Source organism: Rhyacophila brunnea, unplaced genomic scaffold (genome assembly GCF_057557595.1).
Source record: "Rhyacophila brunnea isolate RB1 unplaced genomic scaffold, BYU_Rbru_1.0 scaffold_20, whole genome shotgun sequence".
Classification (NCBI taxonomy): domain Eukaryota; kingdom Metazoa; phylum Arthropoda; class Insecta; order Trichoptera; family Rhyacophilidae; genus Rhyacophila; species Rhyacophila brunnea.
In genome coordinates this window covers 9304249-9325852 of record NW_028232860.1, presented here as the reverse complement: position 1 = coordinate 9325852, position 21604 = coordinate 9304249, and the positions used below count along the sequence as shown (strand labels likewise).

General features: G+C 32.8%; 1 protein-coding gene across 1 annotated transcript in view; it reads left to right on the top strand.

The window, feature by feature from the left end:
* The window catches only part of LOC147071150 (cell adhesion molecule DSCAM-like), a 524338-nt gene that overhangs the window by 489600 nt on the left and 13134 nt on the right, over positions 1–21604 (top strand). Inside the window, exons 13-15 of the mRNA XM_085948380.1 lie at positions 4363–4553; positions 6333–6513; positions 21068–21293. Of these exons, the coding sequence (XP_085804506.1) occupies positions 4363–4553; positions 6333–6513; positions 21068–21293 (598 nt within the window). The remainder of the gene's footprint in view (positions 1–4362; positions 4554–6332; positions 6514–21067; positions 21294–21604) is intronic.

Sequence of the window (21604 nt, the reverse complement as noted above, 5' to 3'; positions counted from 1 at the left end):
ACTCACAGGCTTTCAAAAGTCTAATAAATATATTGTGACCTCACTGGGGATCGAACACGGTCAGCACCTCTGGAATATGGGGTCGCAAAAATATAAAGTCGTAATTATTATAGCGATAGTGCGTCATCAGATGCCATTATCGCATATTGGGCGAAAGACATATCATATCGTCATTGTTCTGCCAGAAAACACTAATTCGAAAAAAATACATATTGAGTTAGTATCAAAATGTTCCTTATTTCAAACTTTACCGTCTGGAAACCTTCTTAATAAATAAACAGTCTTTATTTTAAAGTCATCCTTTTTACGATTACCACTCACATGATAGACCATTTCAAACATTTTAACAACTCCAAAGTCAAATTACTCAAAACTAGTATTCTCCAGTTAGTGTGTTCTGCCAGAACAGAGACGAATATAGACACACTTCGCTACTCTATCCTGAAACACGTGTAGTTTCTGGGAATCACTGACAGTAAAGGTAATATCCACATCTCTGATCGGTAGAATAATAGATGCGATGCGATGTATTATGTATTGTGTTTGGGAGTAATTTGTTGTTGGTAAGGTAGTGAATTAAAAATAAATTCACAGTTCGATTTAAACTTTATCTTTGAGATTATAATATTAAGAATTTATGGTAAAGGTACATACTTATTAATCGAATCAAACTTCATTAACGAAGATATAAACTCTTTTTAATATACCGTAGAAAAAAATAAAAAATATATAGTCTAAATTTATTCTTCTAGATTCTAGAATGTATTAGATACATTCTGAATGTGGTTCCTTGATCATGAATTTACATTCAACTAACTTTACATTTAATGGATTAGGTAATTTCACATAGTCAGTATAACGGATTCTCTTCTAATCGATCCACGATACGACAACAAATGTAAACATTAACGATTTGTAATTATTGTAAGCTATATTTAGATTTAAATAAGACGTAGTGATTAGACAAAATGGCTAGATTCAATTCATGCGCGTTCTACTCATTGTCTTCAGTAAATGGCTAAAGTGCCTAATATGTACTATGAATAGAGCATTAATTTGCTTTGTTAATTCAATTAAATAGTATATTATATTGTTGGACTTTAAGGTTGTCATTAAATAAAAAGTCAGAGATACAAGGCTACATATTGAGGGTAGGTCAGTAATGAATTTGGATCATCTAAAATATCTAGGGTGCTGTCTATACGATGACTGGTACTGGCACGTCTGAAACGTAGATCTAAAGACAGTTTGATAGAGGACATAGTTAAGTTCTGCAGATGTACCTGGTAGTAAAATAGAAAGAGCCGAGAGGAATAGAATCCCTTAGAAGAGGCCTTTATTCAGTAATTGAAAGATTTGAGGTAATGATGACACTATTGAAATAATATTGATGATTACAATTAATATGCGTCTTGTGTCTTAGTGTCTTAAGCGTTAAGTGTTCAACCAACGTGTGCTACCCGTGCTCACGTATAGTTGCGAGACGTGGACCCTCAACACAAGAGTTGTCCAAAGGCTAAGAGTCGCACAGCGAGGCATGGAGAGGTGTATGTTGGGCATCACGCGAAAGGACCCTAAGAGAATCGAATGGGTTAGGAAGCAGACAGGAGTACACGATGTAATAGACGTTGTCAAACAGCTGAAATGGAGATGGGGCACATTGCTCGCCGAAAAGACGGCCGCTGGACAAATGCCGTCATCCAGTGGTACCCAAGGGGCACGAAACGGCCACAGGGTTGCTCTAAAAGCCGCTGGATAGACGAACTAGTCAAGTTCGGCGGAAATACGTGGCAGTGAATGACACAGGACCGATAGAGTTGGAGAAAGCTTGGTGAGGCCTTCATCCAGCAGTGGATTGACCCCGGCTGTTGATGATGATGATGACAATTAATATAGTGTTCATGTTTTTATGGAAGTGTTGTCATATTATGCTAACGTATCTGCAGGTATTCCATATTGTGTTATACATATTACATTCCTTTTAACATTATAGCAGGCTATGATGCACAATGAACATAGTGTAGTGAAACAGTAGTGTAATTAGTAATAAAATAAAACCAATAAGAAATACACGGGCTTTGAGGAAATCACATAAATATATTATTGTGACGTCACCGAGAATTAAAGTCGGAGCTCCCGGATGAAAGGCTAGCGCCTTACGCACTGTTCTATGATGGCCGTATTAAGTTAACCTGTTCTATGTCTCACGATATTACTATCTGATAGGCTGCAGATTTTTTACGACTCACGTTGAATATAGATCAAAGCTCTTACTACAATAATTGCTATAATACCGATATTTTTTGGCTTAGTATGTCATGATTATTCAAACAGATGTCATTGTGTGTTTAATTTTTTAGATTATACAAATCAACCGACAGTGGCTAGTAATTTATGTTTAAAGTCGGACGATATAACTCGCGAAGTTTGTATATGCGGCTTGCCAATCATGGCCTCATATAGTGAGGTAACTTGCTGAAGGCATAGAACCGGTTAAGTTTTTTCTTAATTCTACTTTAAGTCATTTACGTAGACAGCTGTTTCGGGCTGTACACTTATTTTCTGAGTTATAGCCAACCGTTTAGAATGTGGGAAACAGCTGCAACGTAAATGACTCAATTAAAGTAGAATTAATATACTCGTAAATATCATTGTTTCAAACCCATAATAAATGTAATCATTGCAAAATTCGTTTACGTTGTTGACTCTATCTAATAATAATGGTATGTTCTATGGCCTGAGTTCAACGTTCTGGAATGTGAACAACTCCGTAAAATCATAGCATTTGTTACTACGCAATAATTATTATTCTATACAAAATAATACAAAAAACACTTTTAGATAGTGTATTAAAAAGTTATTAAGATATTGCTATGGTTATCATATTCTATTACTAGTTTTTATACGGTTTCCATATAGAGGTACAACAATTAAACCACTACCAAACGCATTATATGCATCAGTATTAACATATTAATCCGTGAAGAATTTATATTTTTAATTGATTATACCAAATACGTAAAATTTTATCTACCATTCTGCTATAGAAGATTCCAAGAATTGCAATTCAAATAAGAAACGTATAATTGAGAATAATAAATTAGCAAACGTATTAAATTATAGTTTGTTTTACAGTGATGTTGGTAGGTATAAATCATCACACGAAATCTATAGAATCGAAGGCTCAAAATATCAGCAATCGTCCACAATACTTAACATTCAAGTTTCTAAGCCCTATTCGGTAGAGTGGCCATTTTACCACGTTTTTCTTAGCACGTATTCTTGTTTGTCCGGTGGTTGTTTGTCCAGTACAAATCTTGCAATCGATTTTTAACTAATTTTCCGACTAGCTAGACATTTGAAACTTTTAGAATATATCAGAACACGATGCCAATGCAATCTTTTATTATTGCGAATACACAAGACTGCCCACTTAAAATTATGAGTTTCTATTGCTAAAGATTATCAATCATGTTTGGCCGGAATGGCATACTAGGCAGCATGTACGCTTGCTAATTGAAAAGTCTATGGATTGAGCTTAACTGCTGTCAATACTTTATTTTTTTGGATTTTGACTCAGTTATGACACTTTTTGCCACGTTTTTCTTAGCTCGTATTCTTATTTGTCCAGTGGTTGTTTATCCAGTACAAATCTTGCAATCGATTTTTAACTAATTTTCCGACTAGCTAGACATTTGAAACTTTTAGAATATATCAGAACACGATACCAATGCATTCCTTTAATACTTTTAGCAATCTTTAAGTAGAATTGAATTCATTTTCAGTTATTTCTATTTTGTATGAAAAGTTATTTAGGAAGAAACCCGTAATCCAATCCGCTATTATTGGTTGCTAAGGGGGTGGTCCTAGCAACTAAATTATTAATATATTATACGTGCGTTACTATAGAAATCAAAATGACATTTCAGTATTCTATATTTGTTTGTTAGTTGCAAAATAGCAAAAAAATGATTTGTTGACAATTGCCTTAATCATCCTAAATTATTAATACATAGAATTGTTAAGTTTATATGATTCAACAGAAAGTTTAGAAACGTGGTATATAAAAAGTTCTTTTTATCTTTAATTATTTGTATATTATGTTATATACAATGTCGGGGTCATGGTTTTACTCACGCGACTGGTCAAAAAAAGATCTAATGTAGTGTTTGATTCAATGGTCGAATGGGTTGGGCGAATGGCTTATGACTATCCCACATAAAAAGTATAATGTAACGTAATATAACATGAAAGAGTTTATTATGGTTTATACATAGTATCAAAAAATACCCAGTGCAAAATCATAATCACGCATATACGAGTGATACAAATTAATTGTTTTTTTTTTGTATTTTTTTTCAGAGGTCCCAGAAACTCCACAAGAATGCGTCTTAGTGAACGGAAGTCTGGTTTTAGAAGTTTCTTGCAGAGCTGGTGCTGATGGCGGAATTCCCCAACATTTCGTCCTCGAGGTTTTACCTGGTAGTATTCCAGTCACCACTGTGGAGCCACCATTGGATATTGAGAATGAAATCTCTACTATGAATGATCAGGTAAAAAATAGTATACGTGCTTACAAAATATATTTATAATACTGTGTGATTTTAATATATTTTTATACGTTTGCCAATGTATACGTATAATTTTTAAACGATTGTCAGATAATATCGCACATAAGTATAGTTTTGATTTCTCTACTATCTTACCCCCTTCGTGCCATTTTCTTTCAAGGGTAGGTGATAAAAATTACAGTATAATATCTCCCTACCATGAGCCATACAAATCAGGTGACCAATATTTTGGAAATTGACACCAATTACAGAGGTTTGTTGCCATATCTTACACCTTCCCAGTGGTGACATGATTTGATTATGATAATCGGTACAGTTCGGTTATGAGGAATACAGCGGCAAGCACATTTTGAAAATAGCCGATATACTGGATTATTTGTTAGGTTAACCTAACCTAACCTAACCTAACCTAACCTAACCTAACCTAACTTATCCTAACCTAACCTAACCCAACCTAAACTAACAAATAATCCAGTATATCGGGTATTTTCAAAATGTGTTTTCCGCTGTATTCCTCATAACCGAACTGTACCTGATAATCCTTACCTTAACATACATCCATTTGTCAAAAGTCTCCAGTCTTCAGAAATCTATTATATTATTTATTTGTATCATTGGGTTTCAACTCAGTAGGGATAATGATATTATGTTGTTATAAATTCTGACCACCTCCTCTCTTTTATTTTAATCTCGTAATGTTGACTTCAGTCTTCTTGAAGATTATAATAAATTATATATTTTACCCGGTACCCCATTTTTAGCAGAATGCTCTATAGTATATACAGTGTAATAACTATATAACAAGGAATATATTTGCAAAGCTTATGTTTGGCATACGGTAGACTTGTCCTGCCCACCTGAACCGTAATAACTAAGAATGTATGTCCATGCTGTCCAGCATGGGTTTATTGGGAAAGCAAATTATAAAACAGCTGTTTATTATATTATATTTGCCAGGCTCAGCCTTCACACTTAAATGGGATGATTAGGGATTCCAATCCCAGGATCCCGAGCTATTTTCGATGCCTATGAATCCCGGGATTGATAAAGATAATCCCGAAACTTTCGGGATTGATTTTTTTATCATTTTTTATGGATAATAAAATAAAAACAAAAATATAACAGAAAAAATACTTTTAATAACAAATAACTACATTAGAAATAAACTGAGTTTGAATGAAGTTTGATTTATACTCATGTGTAAGTTGCCGATTCATGAGAAAGATTGGAGAAAACAATGCTTCGCACTGTTAAAAAAGTAATTCTACCATGATCTCATACGTTTTATGGCAGTTTAATTTTGGCTGACTAAATAGATTTATGTAGCGGAAAGGCCATAAGTACACCATGATTTGCTTTACTATTTTAAATCTCGCTAGCCCATTCATAAGTCTTTACTATCAGAAACAGCAATCTCATAATAAATTTATATTATTATTTATATTACAATACTATTTACTCCATTAAATTTATGTATCTCCAAGATTGAAATGTCTTAAATAGTATAAATTATACTAGATTTATTTTTGACCGATTTTATCAATGTTATTTTTAAATATAATTTTTTTATATTAACATTGGAAAAAATGACAATCCCGGGATTGTCAAATTGTAATCCCGAAATCCCGGGATCAGAATTTTAGCTCGGGATTGGATTCCATATGGATGATCATATTAGCAGTTATTATCAATATAACATTTGGTTTTTTTAATTTGTTTTTTTTTTAATATTAAATACAAGGTCAAAATATTATTCTATAGGGTACTGGACCAGAGATACGCCCTCTTTACCGCGAATCTGGAGGTACACCGCATTTCTCGCTACGAGGGCTACGACCGGGGCGCCGCTACGGAGTTTTGGTCTACGCTGTAAACGCTAGAGGACGTTCATCGCCTGCCATGCTTAGAGATATTGCTGTACCGGAGCACTATGCATCTGCTGGTTAGCTTAAATTCATTATTACTTACTGATTTCATAATGTAAGGCTGAATATGACATTTGTTTACACTTGATTATATTTAGTATCAAAAATAGCGACACTAGACACCAACACAAATTTTGATATTAACAGCGAACCAATCGAACGTGTGATCCATTGTACGTATTTAGGTACATGGGTCAATGAGAAATGGGACCAGTCTCAGGAAATAAAAACTAGAATTGAAATCGCAAGGTGCGCCTTTCTCAAAATGAGACGCCTCCTTAGCAATCGAGATCCTAACCTAGGTATGAGACTGCGTATGGTACGTTGTTAATATGTTCTCTCAATTCTTTTCTATGGTATGGAAGTATGGACGCTAAACCAAGAGATTTCACGGAGATTTGAAGTTTTAGAGATGTGGTTGTATAGATGCATCCTCAAAATTCCTTGGAATGACCGGGTGACAAATGTTGAAGTTCTCAATCGAATGAGGAAGGACCGAGAAGTTCTATGTAGTATCAAAACCAGGAAACTAGAGGTACTGTAGTTTCCTGCCACATTATGAGAGGACAAAAATAAAGCATTCCCCAACTTGTCATTCAAGGAAAGATCAATGGGAAGCATAACAGAGGACAGCGCCGCATTTCATAGCTTAAGAACTTCCGTGATTGGTACGAGTGCAGCTCCACTGAACTGTTCCGGGTAGCAGACGACAAAGATAAGATCGCCTTGATGGTGGCCGACCTCCGCTAGGGGATGGCACAATAAGAAGATTATATTTATTAATTGCACACATTTTCTCCCAACAGGTCATGATGTAATATAAAGACAGTACCTAGTCATATTATTATATTTAGAGTAATCATAATAGTATGTCAGTGGTATTCAAAAAATGTACCGCAAGATGAAAGAAACTAATACTTAATCGTAGAATAAATAATGAATTAAAGTGTTATTCGAGCTCACGTCTTTCAATACATGAATGTAAGTGCTATGATCCTCTAACCAACATACGGCCGTAGCCATAAATTGACAAACTATAATTGAAGTAGGGAGTAAAATGATATTGACGCGCGTGTTTGAACATGTATCGTTAAAAAAAAAAAAAAAAAATCGGTTAGGTACATGTTCAAACACGCACGTTAACATAATTTTACTCCTTATTTTAATTATAGTTTGTCAATTTATGGCTACGGCCGTATGTTGTGGCTTAACCACTGGGGAATGCCAAAAGAAATGGCGTATTTCAAAAAAATACTACCTTAATCTTAGGTCAATAATTATTATAAAGCAATCATTATCCATAAGATGTTTATCACACTTGAATGGTCAAAGACATAGCTTATAATAAGTATCTTTAGAATCATCTTCAAATGTGTTAATCTTGCCGATTTTTTGAATAATAAAATGCCTAATTCTTGTCAAATTTAGGATCACAGAGATTATCAATATAATTTTTTATCGTGAATATTTTTCAAAAATTATCTCGTAATAAATTATACTAATGGTTTTATAAATGCGTTTAAAAATTAATAAATGTAAAAAATCTTATCACCACTGCACAGTTATGTACCGAAATATGACTATATTCTAAAACATTAGAGCGAGAGGTTTAAAAGAATACTATTTTATGTAACAAAAATACTTTATGCAGTCATCAAATGTTTAAAATAACTATAAAAGATAATAAGGCTTCAAAATTATATAAATAGATTATCTACAACGCTTAAGGAGTGTCCAGTATCATGGTTTGAAAATACAATAAAAACTCAATTTTGACCTTCGACGAGCATGTCCCCCCTTAATATTGATAATAAAATTAATAAGTATTCTAGGTATTATTCACACAATGACAGACAAAATATATGATAATATGATATAGTCTTAAATAATTATATTATAATTATATACCTCTCAAAATTCCTTGTTAAAGCTTTCTCCTACCTGCAACAATGTAGGACACATTTAAAACATTGATTCGGTAAGTATTTTTAATGAAAGAATATAGCATATTTTTGCGGAAAGGTTAATTCATACAAACAAAAAGTTCATTAAAGTTCAAAAAAATGTATCCCATTTTGATATTATAAAATTAATAGAAGTACTATTTATATTAAACTATACAGCTAAATATTATTTTATTGACAAAATTTGATATATAGAATTTCACACTGTCAGATTGCAAATGTGAGATATCAAAACAAATATCATTATTTTTTTTAAATAAATTACTGAGTATAATTTTTTCGTCTCATAGAATTAATATAGTAGAAATAAATACGGAGAATTTCTTTTTCTTGAGAAACTATCAATGAGAATCTTGAGAAATCGGGAAATTGCTACTAAGGAACTCAAATGGAAACCTTTCAATTCCCTGAGGACGAAAAAAATCACCTCACATACTGAGATATAAAGGCACCCTGTATAACCCTCCGCCTCCTCCCCCTAGTTCCGCAATCCACCAACCAGCATCACTCTTAAATTACAGTCCACTGCAAAAACGCCACCAGCTTTTTATTATATTATATTGAAAATGCACACTGAGGTCTATAGGGTCTGCAAAAAACCCAAAAATGACTTATGAATGCACTTCAATAGAAAATAAAATCTATTTTTAATGCTATATGGCATTAACTGCTACTTGAAAACAGTGGCCTCCTACACAATTGTGACCATGGTTATTTTATATTTAAAATTTTAATTTAGAGCAATATAGAGGCATTATGTTACATGAGACCCTTTGCCTAAAAAATATTTTATCTTTGGTACAATATTATTATTGTGCTAGACCAGCGTATTTTTAAGCAGTCTACTGCAATTAATTAAATCGTAGTTAATTATTTAAGATTCAAACTCAAATTACTTATGATCATGTTATTTGCAGTTATAACCCTATAGATCTCAGTGTGCAACTTCAACTTGGAAATTTGCAAAAAAAAAAAGAAAAATAAAATTTTGAGGAGACAATTATTTTTCTAAATTCGTCAGTGAAGATAAATGAGTTAAAAAACTTTAAAAATCGGTGCCAAATTTGATCTCAAACGGATTCAGCAGGCAGACAAAAGAAAGAAAGCTATTTTTTGAAAATGATCGAGAATCTAGATAAAGTCGACAAATCACAAGCTCTACATTATGACAGATTTTACTTTAATTTATCTGAAAACCTATTCAAAACTCTCAAATTAGCACGATTGCGTATGATTTGCGAATATTAAAAAAACCCGCGCCCGCAGGCGTTTCTGCTAACAATTATGATGATATATTTGGAATACAATATCGAAAATTAAGTGAAAAGTAATATATTTATAGAATACCCTGTAACTTAGTGGGAGTTACAAATGGACTTTCTTTTCATAGAATGCTAAAAATACTATCATTCATAATAATTTATCGGCAGGTATCTTTTTCCATAAGATTATTTTTTTTCACAAAAAAAAGAATTATATTGTAGTGAAGTAAGTGGGCATACAAAAGTTAATTATTATATTACGTAATACAATGCTTAGTGCGTAGGTTACTATTTGTCATGATTTTATTTCGAGAGATTAATTAGTACGTTTGAAAGGCAATATAAGTTTTCACGTGGTTACTACATATTTTTACAACGTTTTTATTACCTCGTATTCTTATTATATTCAGTATATTCATACAAATCTTGCAATCGATTTTTAACTATTTTCCCCACTAGCTAGACATTTGAAACTTTTAGAATATATCTGAACACGATGCCAATGCATTATTTTAATACTTTTAGCCATCTTTAAGGGGACGTTCTACAGAATTGGCCTTGAGAATTGAAAATATGATTTTTTAACATGTGGTCCGTAATATCTGGTCTACTAGTTAATATAAAAAGGTCGTGTCAAAGTTGTTTGTGTCAATAAATTTGCTCTATGACTCGATCCGACTCATATTTCATCAGGGCTGTCGAAGACATAAATCGTAAATATTTAAAATTTTAATTTTTTATTTATTATACATATTATTTAAGTTTTGTGCATCTAATGCCGGGTCCAGACTGGCAACAAGTTAAGTTGCTGGCAACCTAGTTAGATTTTACGATAATTATGATGATTATCGTAAAATTTCTTAAGCAATTATGGTAAGTATCGTAAAATTTAATGAGGTTGCTAGCAACTTGTTGCCAGTGTGGAAATGGCTTAATATCCACTGTGGTTCACGTAGTGGCATGGACCTGGGGTCAACACCCATGATAGAATTTTTTCCAGTTTTGGTTGCATTATATTCCAAAACTCTTCTGTAAAAATCGTTTCCGATTATATAAATGGAAATTTCTCGGTGTACATAGAAGAAGGAACATACTGATTCATCGCAGTAAAATCTGGCAATCAAATTTGCTATTTTGAAAAGCGACGATTTTGCGTAAACAAATATCACGTGGTCTGTACGTGTGCGGCAAACTTCGAATGTGTTTGTAATTTTGTGTATCACGCATTGTCGGCCATATTTGCCGGCCTTTCTGATTTCCGTGATTTGTACACATCTTCCTTCCTGTCTTTTTTTATTCGTAGAAACAAACAGTATTTTTAATTAGTTATATAAAGTTGGCCTTGAATCTGTAATAAAATAATACGCAATTAAAAGATTTTAAAATAGAAAAAACCAAATTTTCAAGCATTCAGCCGTGCTCACTCCAGATAAGTATATACACATTTTGATGTTATCTTGCAAAGTGCGAATGTAATGTTTTCAAATAATTGATATGGATTAATTATGCCATCGTATTATTTTCTTGAAATCATAAACATACTAAAATAGTATTTGAGTATCAACCTATGTTCAATTTTAATTGGGGTATAATAATAATATACCCGTATATATATCAATAGTATGTTTGCTACAAAATCCACCCAAGTTATCAGTACGTACTTGTACAGGTTTGATTAAAAACTATGATGAAATTAACATTTAAAAAATATTATATTACATAATATTATTTTGACAGGCCTGTTTTCTGATCGGCGTATATCTTGCAAGTGTTTATAAAATAATAATTATGTTCAGCGGCAGACAATATCAAAAATAATAATAATGTTTCTTGAAATAAAATCTCCGATGATTAGTGATTTTTGCGAAAAGGTCGATTTAAATTAACGTACTTACGACGCCGAGGTCATTTTTATACTAAATTATATTTGAATGTGGAGAATTCATTTTCAGTTAATTCTGTTTTGTATGGAAAATTTATTTCAGAAAAATCCGTAAAAAGTAAAAGACTATTATTGGTTGCTTAGGGTGTGGTCCTAGCAACTAAATTATTAATATATACCTGCGTTACTATGGATATCAAAATGAAATTTCAGTATTCTATATTTGTTTGTTTGTTTGTTTGTTTTTTATTTACTTCATATCAAGTACAAGTTCGAGCATATTGAGCATAATAATTCAACAGATAATTTAAAAACGTTGTATATAAAAAGTTATTTTTATCTTGTAATTACTTGTACCTAACCGATTTTTTTTAAACGGTACATGTTCAAACACTCGCGTTAACATCATTTTACTCCCTACTTCAATTATAGTTTGTCAATTTATGGCTACGGCCGTATGTTGTAGCTTAACCACTGGGGAATGACAAAAGAAATGGCGTATTTCAAAAAAACACTACCTTATTCTTAGGTCAATAATTATTATAAAGCAATCATTATTCGTAGGATGTTTATCACACTTGAATGAACAAAAACATAGCTTATAATGAGTATCTTTAGAATTATCTTCAAATGTGTTAATCTTGCCCATTTTTTGAATAATAAAATGCCCAATTCTTGTCAAATTTGGGATCACAGAGATTATCAATATAATTTTTTATCGTAAATATTTCACTATAATAATGTCAATATAAATTATACTGATGGTTTTATAAATGCGTTAAAAAATTAATAAATGTAAAAATTCTTAACACCACTGCACATTTATGTACTGAAATATGACTATATTCTAAAACATTAGAGCGAAAAGTTTAAAAGAATACTATTTTATGTAATAAAAATACGTTATGCAGTCGTAAAATGTTTAAATAAATACTATAAAGGTTAAAAAGGCTTCAAAATTATATAAATAAATTATCTACAACGTTTAAGGTATGTCCAGGATAATGCTTTGAAAATAGAACAAAAGCTCCATTTTGACCTACGCTGAGCATGTCCTCCTTTAGGTGTATATTTTTTTAATATTTTTTTATTATCTATAATATGATTGGTTGCATTTTTTTTCATAAGCAGTATGGATTGGTTCAAAAGTGATGCATTACATCACTATTCAAATGTCAAAAAAGTCTCGCCGCTCGATCAAGTGATTATCGGGCGTGCCTACAAAGGGCAGTCACCATTTTAATAAATCACATCTTTGGTGAATACTCTGTACTCTTACCATAATAATTGATAGATCGATATTTCATCGATTCGGATAATTTTGGTAACCGGCCTGACTTTGACCCTCTTTTGATGTAATTTGGTAAAAGCATCATAGCCAAAGAATTTAACTGGAGAGAAATAATGTTAATATCTTTCTGTAACACAAAGTAAAAAACCGTTAATAGGAGAACCGTTTTAGATAAAATATATAAAAAGAAATCACTAAAACACAATTATATTGTTTTTTTTTCACTATGTCCGATCCTAATATCTCCCGCATCAGTTGGAGTACGAGCTTATGGTGGAGCCAGTTTAAAAGAAATTTTTGAGACTTCTTTATTTGAGGTTATATGGATACTATCCATAGCTTTATCCAACTGGCTTTCTCTTAGGTATGCTTAAATACTGTAGATTAAATGCTAGAATATTTGGCTATGTATTTTTTTCGACTTATACGTGGTGCAAATGAGAACTGTGCCATTCTTGGTAGTATTGACTTGTGTGTCTCTGATAACTATGTTAGAAATCGAAACTATCAGTTGTTGGTTCGCCCAAGGAGCAGAACTAACCTGCCATTGGTGATGGCAATTAGGAGGGCATAAACCAAATCGCTTCGGATGTTGATATATTATTCCACCTACGTGAGGATGAGTATTTATAGGTGGACGTTGTTTTAAAAATTCTTAAAATAGGATCTGCTAAGCTCATTCGGTGCACTTCTTTGCATTCAATTTATATTTTTTTTACATTTTTTTTTACTATTTAATAACTAAATACCTACTGGTCTATTTCTTTTTTTATAAATAATACTGTTTTAATATTATTTCTTTGTTTCTAAATGTCATGTTGTGGACGTCTTAAATTAATAGTTTGTAATGTACACCTCTACAGATTGGAATGTTGACTTGGTACTTTACGAGCATTCGATGTCATCACTAGTGCAGTATTTACAAAATAATATAATACTAGCTGAGCCAGCTGGCTCTCGCCAGTCTGTCTCGCTAGGTCTTGCAGACGGCTTGGCGGTATTGGGTATTAATGTAATTGTGAAGTATGCATAGGCGGCGCCATAATTTTCCCTTCGTCATAGATTTTCATTCACCTCAGACAGTTTGATATTTCGCTGATTTGTCAGTTTTACGATTTGCAAGTCGTCACTGCCAATATAAATTCGGGGTCATATGCGTAATCTATTCTGGAGTCTGGCCTTTACAATATCGTCTGACACCACTTCAGACTGATAGGCCTAGCAGAACAGCTGGCAATCGCCGATTGCTACTACTGATATTTTAATAGAATATACCTAATATGTTTATATATTGAACTTTCTCATTCATTCTTGTTTATTTTCGTTAAACTAAGAACATACATTACACGTCATGTTGTTGGTTACCTTTTTATAATTCATTAAACCCTGCCTAAACCAAACAATAGTAGTTAAAATATTATTCTATCTATTAAATATCCAAAATGATGTATGATTTAATGGCATAATTTTAAATATTTTATAGACAGATGCGTATTATGGCTTGGTTTCCCAGGATTTAAGTGAATTTAAAAAACTAACCAACAGCATGACGTGTAATGTATGTTCATAGTTTAACGAAAATAAATATGAATGAATGAGAACACTATCTGTAAATTGTAGTCTTAGTTCAATGTAAATAAATACGTATAACTAACAACGTTTAGTCTGTTCTATCTATGGTGGATCCACCCTACCTCCACCCATCGCCACTGCAGGATAGTCTTATTTTTCATACATTTAGATTATTGCGATATAATACGTTTTATTTATTCAATGGGATCACCTTAGATTGCACCCACTATTTCTTATAATAAGTCTTTTAAGATACTCGTAACTACCACTCTGAAGGGGTGTGTCCATATGCTTTGCTTAGGAGCAAAAATGGTACTTTATTTTAAAATTCGTAAGTTCTTAATATACTAATGAATAAATATCAACATGCTAAAATTATTATTTAACAAATTATCTTTGTGGGGAAATAAAAAAAATATTATTTTTATCATGTACAAAAATGGAAAAAGAAACAGGTAGGTACTTACTTATTGTACCTAATTGTGTCGTATAAAGGTCATAATCGACTATATTTGACTATAAGTATATATTTCACTTAGAAGAAATAAAAGATGAAATAGCAAACAACATGCATAATATCATTATCAAAAGAAACATTATTGCAATTTAATTTTTATTAATATTAATAGTTACTAATGATATAAAAGAAGAAGAAAAGTTACTGTAATTTTATATGTAATTATTATTATAAAATATATACCTTAACATTATTAATGTTTAATATGAATTTCATTTACCAACGAAATGTAAAAATAATACAATAATTACTGAATCACGATAACTACCTATCTATTTTATATGGAAGTGTGTGATACTTCAACGTTGATCTGACAATAGTATCTATCTGACATTTATAGTCAATTTTTCAGGGGGTTCAAAAAACTGTTTTTGTCGGTATCAGTATTATGTTTATTTTTCAAGAGAAATGATTTAATATTAGTACTAAAACAGTCATTTAAAGATGTATGAAAATTGTAATGTCATAATAAAATAAATCACGCAGATAGATAATATTTCTTTTTAGTTTCTAGACACTTCAATGCAGATAGACACTATTTTTCACGTCAAATTTGAGCATTTTAGGATTTTTTTCGTAGAACAATAATATTTCCATTCGATCCGTCACCATTTTGTACAAAATACACCAATAACCTAGAATTTGCCAAAACTGCAGATAGATACTATTGTCAGATCACAGTCGACTTACTATAATATTGAGAAGAGCGTAATATGTACCTATATAATGTAGTTTCTTATTTATTAAGTCTGAAATTATTCAATTTATTGATGGAATTATTAAAATTATCTTCATCTTACAATAAATGTCTTGATTGAAATTGATTATTTATGGGTGCTAATAGAAATGTCACATTTTTTCGATTACTTATTCCTGCAAATTCTAAATTTGAAATCTGATACGTCAAATGAATTTGTTTTGCGAAAGAAAACAAATGACAGTCTAAGTCTTTTAGTTTGACAGATAAAAAGCAGTGACATGGTTTTAGATTATATTTTCGTAGTAATTAGTGAGGAAATATGTATTGATTTTGTGTTAAAACTCAAGAATACGCCAATGTGCTACTTACAGATTTGAATAATTTTGTGGAATATTAATTTAGATATTTTGCAATATTGATTATATAAAAAGTATTAAACGACATTATAATCAATTTGAGGTACACGGACTGCAAGATGCGAAAATGTATGGTGACGGATATAAAACGCGATTTAAAAATGATAGTATCTGTGATTGTGTCGAGTTTTATCAGATTGTGCCCGATTCAAATGGAAGTAGATTCGGGACTCTTAAAATTGAAGTGAATTCCTTTAATAATCAACAAAGTGGTATTTAAATAAAAAAGTTGACGTATTTTCCAAAATCTCTTAGGATAATAATATATAGGAGATTGATATTTTGCCGGAATCCCGAAGGTCGAAATCCCGAATGGCCGTAACCCCCAAAGCTTAAATCCCGAAAGCCGAAATCCCAAATACGAAAATCCCGAACGCTAAAATCCCGAATGGACGAAATCCCGAAAAATAAAAAAAAAATGGTTTTTTTTCTCTTTTGTAAAAATTGTGCAATTTAAAATTGCGCAATTATTGATGTTTGTATTTTTTTATTTTTCGGGTTTCTGGCCATTCGGGATTTTGGCCATTCGAGATTTCAGCATTCGGGATTTCGGCCTTCGGGATTTCGTCCGGCACCCTAATATTTTAATTGGAGTGGTCTTTATCCAGAAGTACATTGGTTCAGGATGATGATGCTATTATTCACTTATTTATTAAACTCAAGAGCGTTTTCCATAATACCATTGCATTATTTATTACAATAGAAAATCAATAGACATTGTACTAAAAATAAACAAAAATAAAAATATTTCCACTAAGATGTCAATGAAAATTCGCCTGTCCAATATGTTTCGCCTTGTTGTTTTTCTGTGATAACAGTATTTCAATAGACATTTTTCCCTTCGCAGAATATGAAAATAGCGTGCTTTTACCTTTTCCAGACGTTTTCGAGCTTTGATGTGAAAAGTGATTGATTTTGCGTCGGTATTTCAGATTTTCGCAAATATTTTTTCGCTAAAAGGACTTCAAAGAGGGCTGAAATTTTATACATAGTATTTTTGCAGATCTATCACGCAACGCAACTTTTTTCGTCTTAAAGGCATAACTTAGATTTTTTCGCTCAAACAGAACTAACATTGTTACTTAACGTGGTCCCACGCAAAAGAGAATCTCGAATATATATCCGACATCTTTCATATTTTCAACGCAAAGCGGTGGTCTAATGTAATGGGCTAAAAAAATTCAAATAAAAATACTAGATATACACATTAATTTTACCGCGTACACCATTTGGAAAACGTTACTGTGGAGCGTCAAACCGCCTTTATCTTTAGCGATAGGTAGGTGGCCCGCTACAGGATGTGGGGGCCATGATCGATACTATAATATAAAATAAATAATCCTTACTCCTTATAAGATATTTTGACATAAAATACTTAGGTATTATCATGGTAGAGAGGATAATAATCCAGAAAAGACAAAATGAGACTGTGATACGTCTAATAAAATCTGTTGTCTTTGAAATTTGTATTATAATTATATGCCTCTAAGATTTGAACGCCACGGTAAGAGAAAGGCCGAGGCTAGACGTTTTTCAATTATGGTATTGAAGGTGAAGCCGAGAATTTTGTGGATAGTCAAACAAACTAATAATTCTATAATCAGTATTTTTATCACAAATCACACAAGAAGGATAACAATCTAGAAGAGATCGTGATATTTTGTCAGGTCAATGGTCAAAGAGGACGATGAAGTGGTCATTTGAAATGGACAGGACAAATCAAGAATGTCACAGTTTTTTTACTGCCATAGTATGATGCCACTGAAAGCTTATATGGATGGAGCCCGTAAAGGCTGATTAACGTCCAAATCATACACTATTCTCAGTCATATTATGGTCCCGATAATAAATGAATAAATTATTGATACAATAAGTTTAAATAAATATGACAATAATATTTTGAGGTTTTTAGATACTTAATTACTCCTACGGAAGCCAAGTTACAGTAGTTGACTTGTCAAAAAAGTAGATACACTTGTGTAGCTCTGTCTTTTCAAGCGATGTATGTAGACATTCTTAGATAATTGTGGCTGACATTCTATTAGGTCACGATGAGAGATGTTAACATTATTATGACGATTATTAAAAGTTCTAATTATTCGGGTTATCTTGTAGGTTTATATTATATTATTACTAGCTGACCAGGCAAACGTTGTTCTGCCATATAAATTATTTCTAGTGAATATTTTGGTTGTTAAATAAAAAATAACGAATGTACCGTAAGTGTGTGGGGATGGGATCTATGACAGAAAGAGGAATAGAGCGCTGTAGATGATGACCGCCGATAAAAACAAAAAAACATCAACCATTCATTTTCTCAATTCAAAATGAGTAATGATGTTCATAATGAATGAATTACCTGTGACAGGATCTCGTTGTTTAATGTTTATGCAATATCCGTCTTGTCCCTTCCAGAAAATTAGTGGATATTGGAGAGCGTCGTATGAACGGTGTGTGTCAGCGACGAACTCCAGATTATTGTTTCTTCTTCGAATCACGATTTCTCGCGTCGATGTGCGGTCGCCAACCATGATTCCAGCAATGTCGTCAACAACAGGCGCATTGAATCGACGCACGTGCTCTCCAGCTGGTGTTTTATCAGGATTGATGACAATAGCGTGATTGTCACTTTGCAATTCGTGCATGTGTGCTTTGAAGAATTTCAATAATTCATTGTGCTCATTCAACAGGGCGTCCAGTTCGCTGACGATGCGCCTGGCATTAGGCGAATTGAGGCTATTGTAGCCGCAACGTGCATCCACATGATTGATGTCCTCACCGCCGCCCATGAAGTAGATTTGTAAAAATGTATGTGGTTCGCTTGGCATTGGCAGCAATGAGCCTACTTTGTGGTATACTTGGCCTTTGATTTTGAACGTAGAATGGAATTGTTGACCATTTGCCGCAGTATTGTGAACTATTTCTGTTGCTCCGGACGAAGTAATTTGGAAGCATGAATTGAATGTGCGAATGGACTTCAGGAACAGGTTTGAATCTGGAACCGTGCCGATGAGCAAGCCGTTCAATGGTTCTGGTGGTATCTCAATTTCTGGTAGTTGCACTTTTCCTGATGCGCAACACATCCCGGCTGACTCATGTTTGAATTTGAGCGCATTTTTTGTCCATAGCACCAATCAGCACTTTCGGATGAGCGGAATATTCAATATCTGGCTCGTACTCGAATGCGAGACGAAGGAACGAAGCGGATGTAAATGTTCGATGTACTTGTTGGCGTTGTCGGTCATTTGCTCTGCGTGTGTTAACTACGAATCGGCGCGCTTGGCTCCGTTCCAATTGTCGTTGTTGATTTCGTTCAGCTCGTGCCTCTTGTGATTGAGATGCACGCAATTGCGACATGCTTACACGCACGTTTTTGTTATCTTGTTGGATTTGTTCGGCTGTTCTTTCTGCTCTACTATTTTGCATGTTTGTTGCTTTATTCGTTCGACGACCCAAATGGCCCCCCTTGGGTCTTGCTGGCATTGTGCACTGTAATACACGCACATAAAAATAGATAAATTAAAATAAATCGTACAAAATTTTGCACGCACTGCGTTGTGATAATGCCGAATGAAATGTCAAAATGACGCGACGCTTTTCTTGAATTCTTCTCGGACGTAGCGCCATCTGTCATTCAACAACATAAATATTTTTGTTCTTTTTGAAATACGAACGACGGTTAAATTTGTTCATACAAAAATAATATAATCGCGATTAAAAAATGGGAGGGTGTAGGTAAGAGGGTGAAAATTTGGGGTTATAGGTATTTTTTTATGCCAAATAATAAAAAAATACAAAAAAAAAATTTTAAAAAAAATAAAAGAATTTTTTTCTGGATAGAGATACCCTAATCACCTAGCGGTATGAAATATACTTGTTGACCTATTCTCATACCTAACAAATATACATAAAAAAAATCATAAAAATCAGTCGAGCCATTTCGGAGGAGTTCGACCACAAACATCGTGACACGAGATTTTTATATATATAGAGATGTATCCAAATGATCTGCAAACAGTATCATTCTATAATAAATGATGGTCTAAACGTTTTTAAAAATGCTTATCAACGCAATTAAGATGGCATCGTAGCCTTTTATAATTGTTTAGCACTTTAGAGGTAAAACTACATAAACCGAAGCACGTGACAACTTTTTGATCAGCGCGACTACTCAAAAACAATATAATGCGTTCTGATACTTACAGAAGACGAATGAGCGTACGGGTGGCGCGTCGTTAATTTTACGCCACCGGTGGAGCGATGCTGCCCTGGCTAAATGCCTGTCTTTTTATTATTGTTTCTATCGGTCGACAACTTTCGTCAATCGATTCTTTGAGATTGATTTTCAGATCACTTCGGATATTCAAATATTCCACTTGCGTGAGATGAGTTTAATTTGACGTTGTTTTTTTTTAATAGCAACTTACATACCACCTCATTCGTTATATTATCTATTTTTTTAATGTTTTTATTTACTCTGCATAATATTGTTACTACACGTTCCTTCATTTTTTTCTTCCATGTCATAATATTGTGAACGTCTTGAATTTATAAGTTCTAAAGCAAGAATATGATACAAATAGAAATTTAAAACAATTATTAGGTATGCCGTTGATCTACTTTCAGAGATAATGATGGGATCTCTACTTCGTTACTAATATAGATAGCGAAAGAGTGTCTCCGTAAAGAATTGATTCGCAAACCCTCGCGAAGTGCACACTTTGGCACGCCGTCTTCTGTGGTCATTTTCACTTAGATCCTGGTTGTTGCCAGAAAGCTCTAATTGTGTTATTATCATTAATTATTATGTTCTTTTAATGCACAACGTGGTCGAATTGATAATATAACTGTCATTTAAAAAATAATAAAGTTTATTTACTATGTTTAAACCAAATTGTAATAAATATTACATCATATTATATAGAGAAGCCACTTGCATAATTATGTTCTGATATTTTTGTTTCCAGATCACTACGCTATCCATGAAGGGAAATCACACTCCGATACCGATTTGATAACACTGACAGGTAGTCAATCAATGGCAATGATAATTGGAGCTCTTGGAGCTGCAGCACTGCTCATTCTGCTGGCCATCATCAGCGCAACTGCCGTAGTCATCTGCAAGAGGAGAATCAACAATAGTGGCGGTTCGGGACTAGGGTGTACGAGCAGGAAGGATAAACGGGAATCCACGTACGTTTTTATAAAAATATATTTTAGCGTCGATATTAAATTTTATATGTGCGGCATACTAGCGATTAGGGAATCAAATCCCGAGCCAATATTCTGATCCCGGGATTTCGGGATTACAATTTGACAATCCCGGGATTGGCATTTTTTTCCATTGTTAATATAACATTTTTATATATACAAATAACATTGATAAAATCGGTCAAAAATAAATTTAGTATAATTATAATTAACTATTTCTTTTATTCAACGAATAATTCACAAGATTTAAGAATATATCATTCTGATTATTGAACATATATTATTTTGAAAAA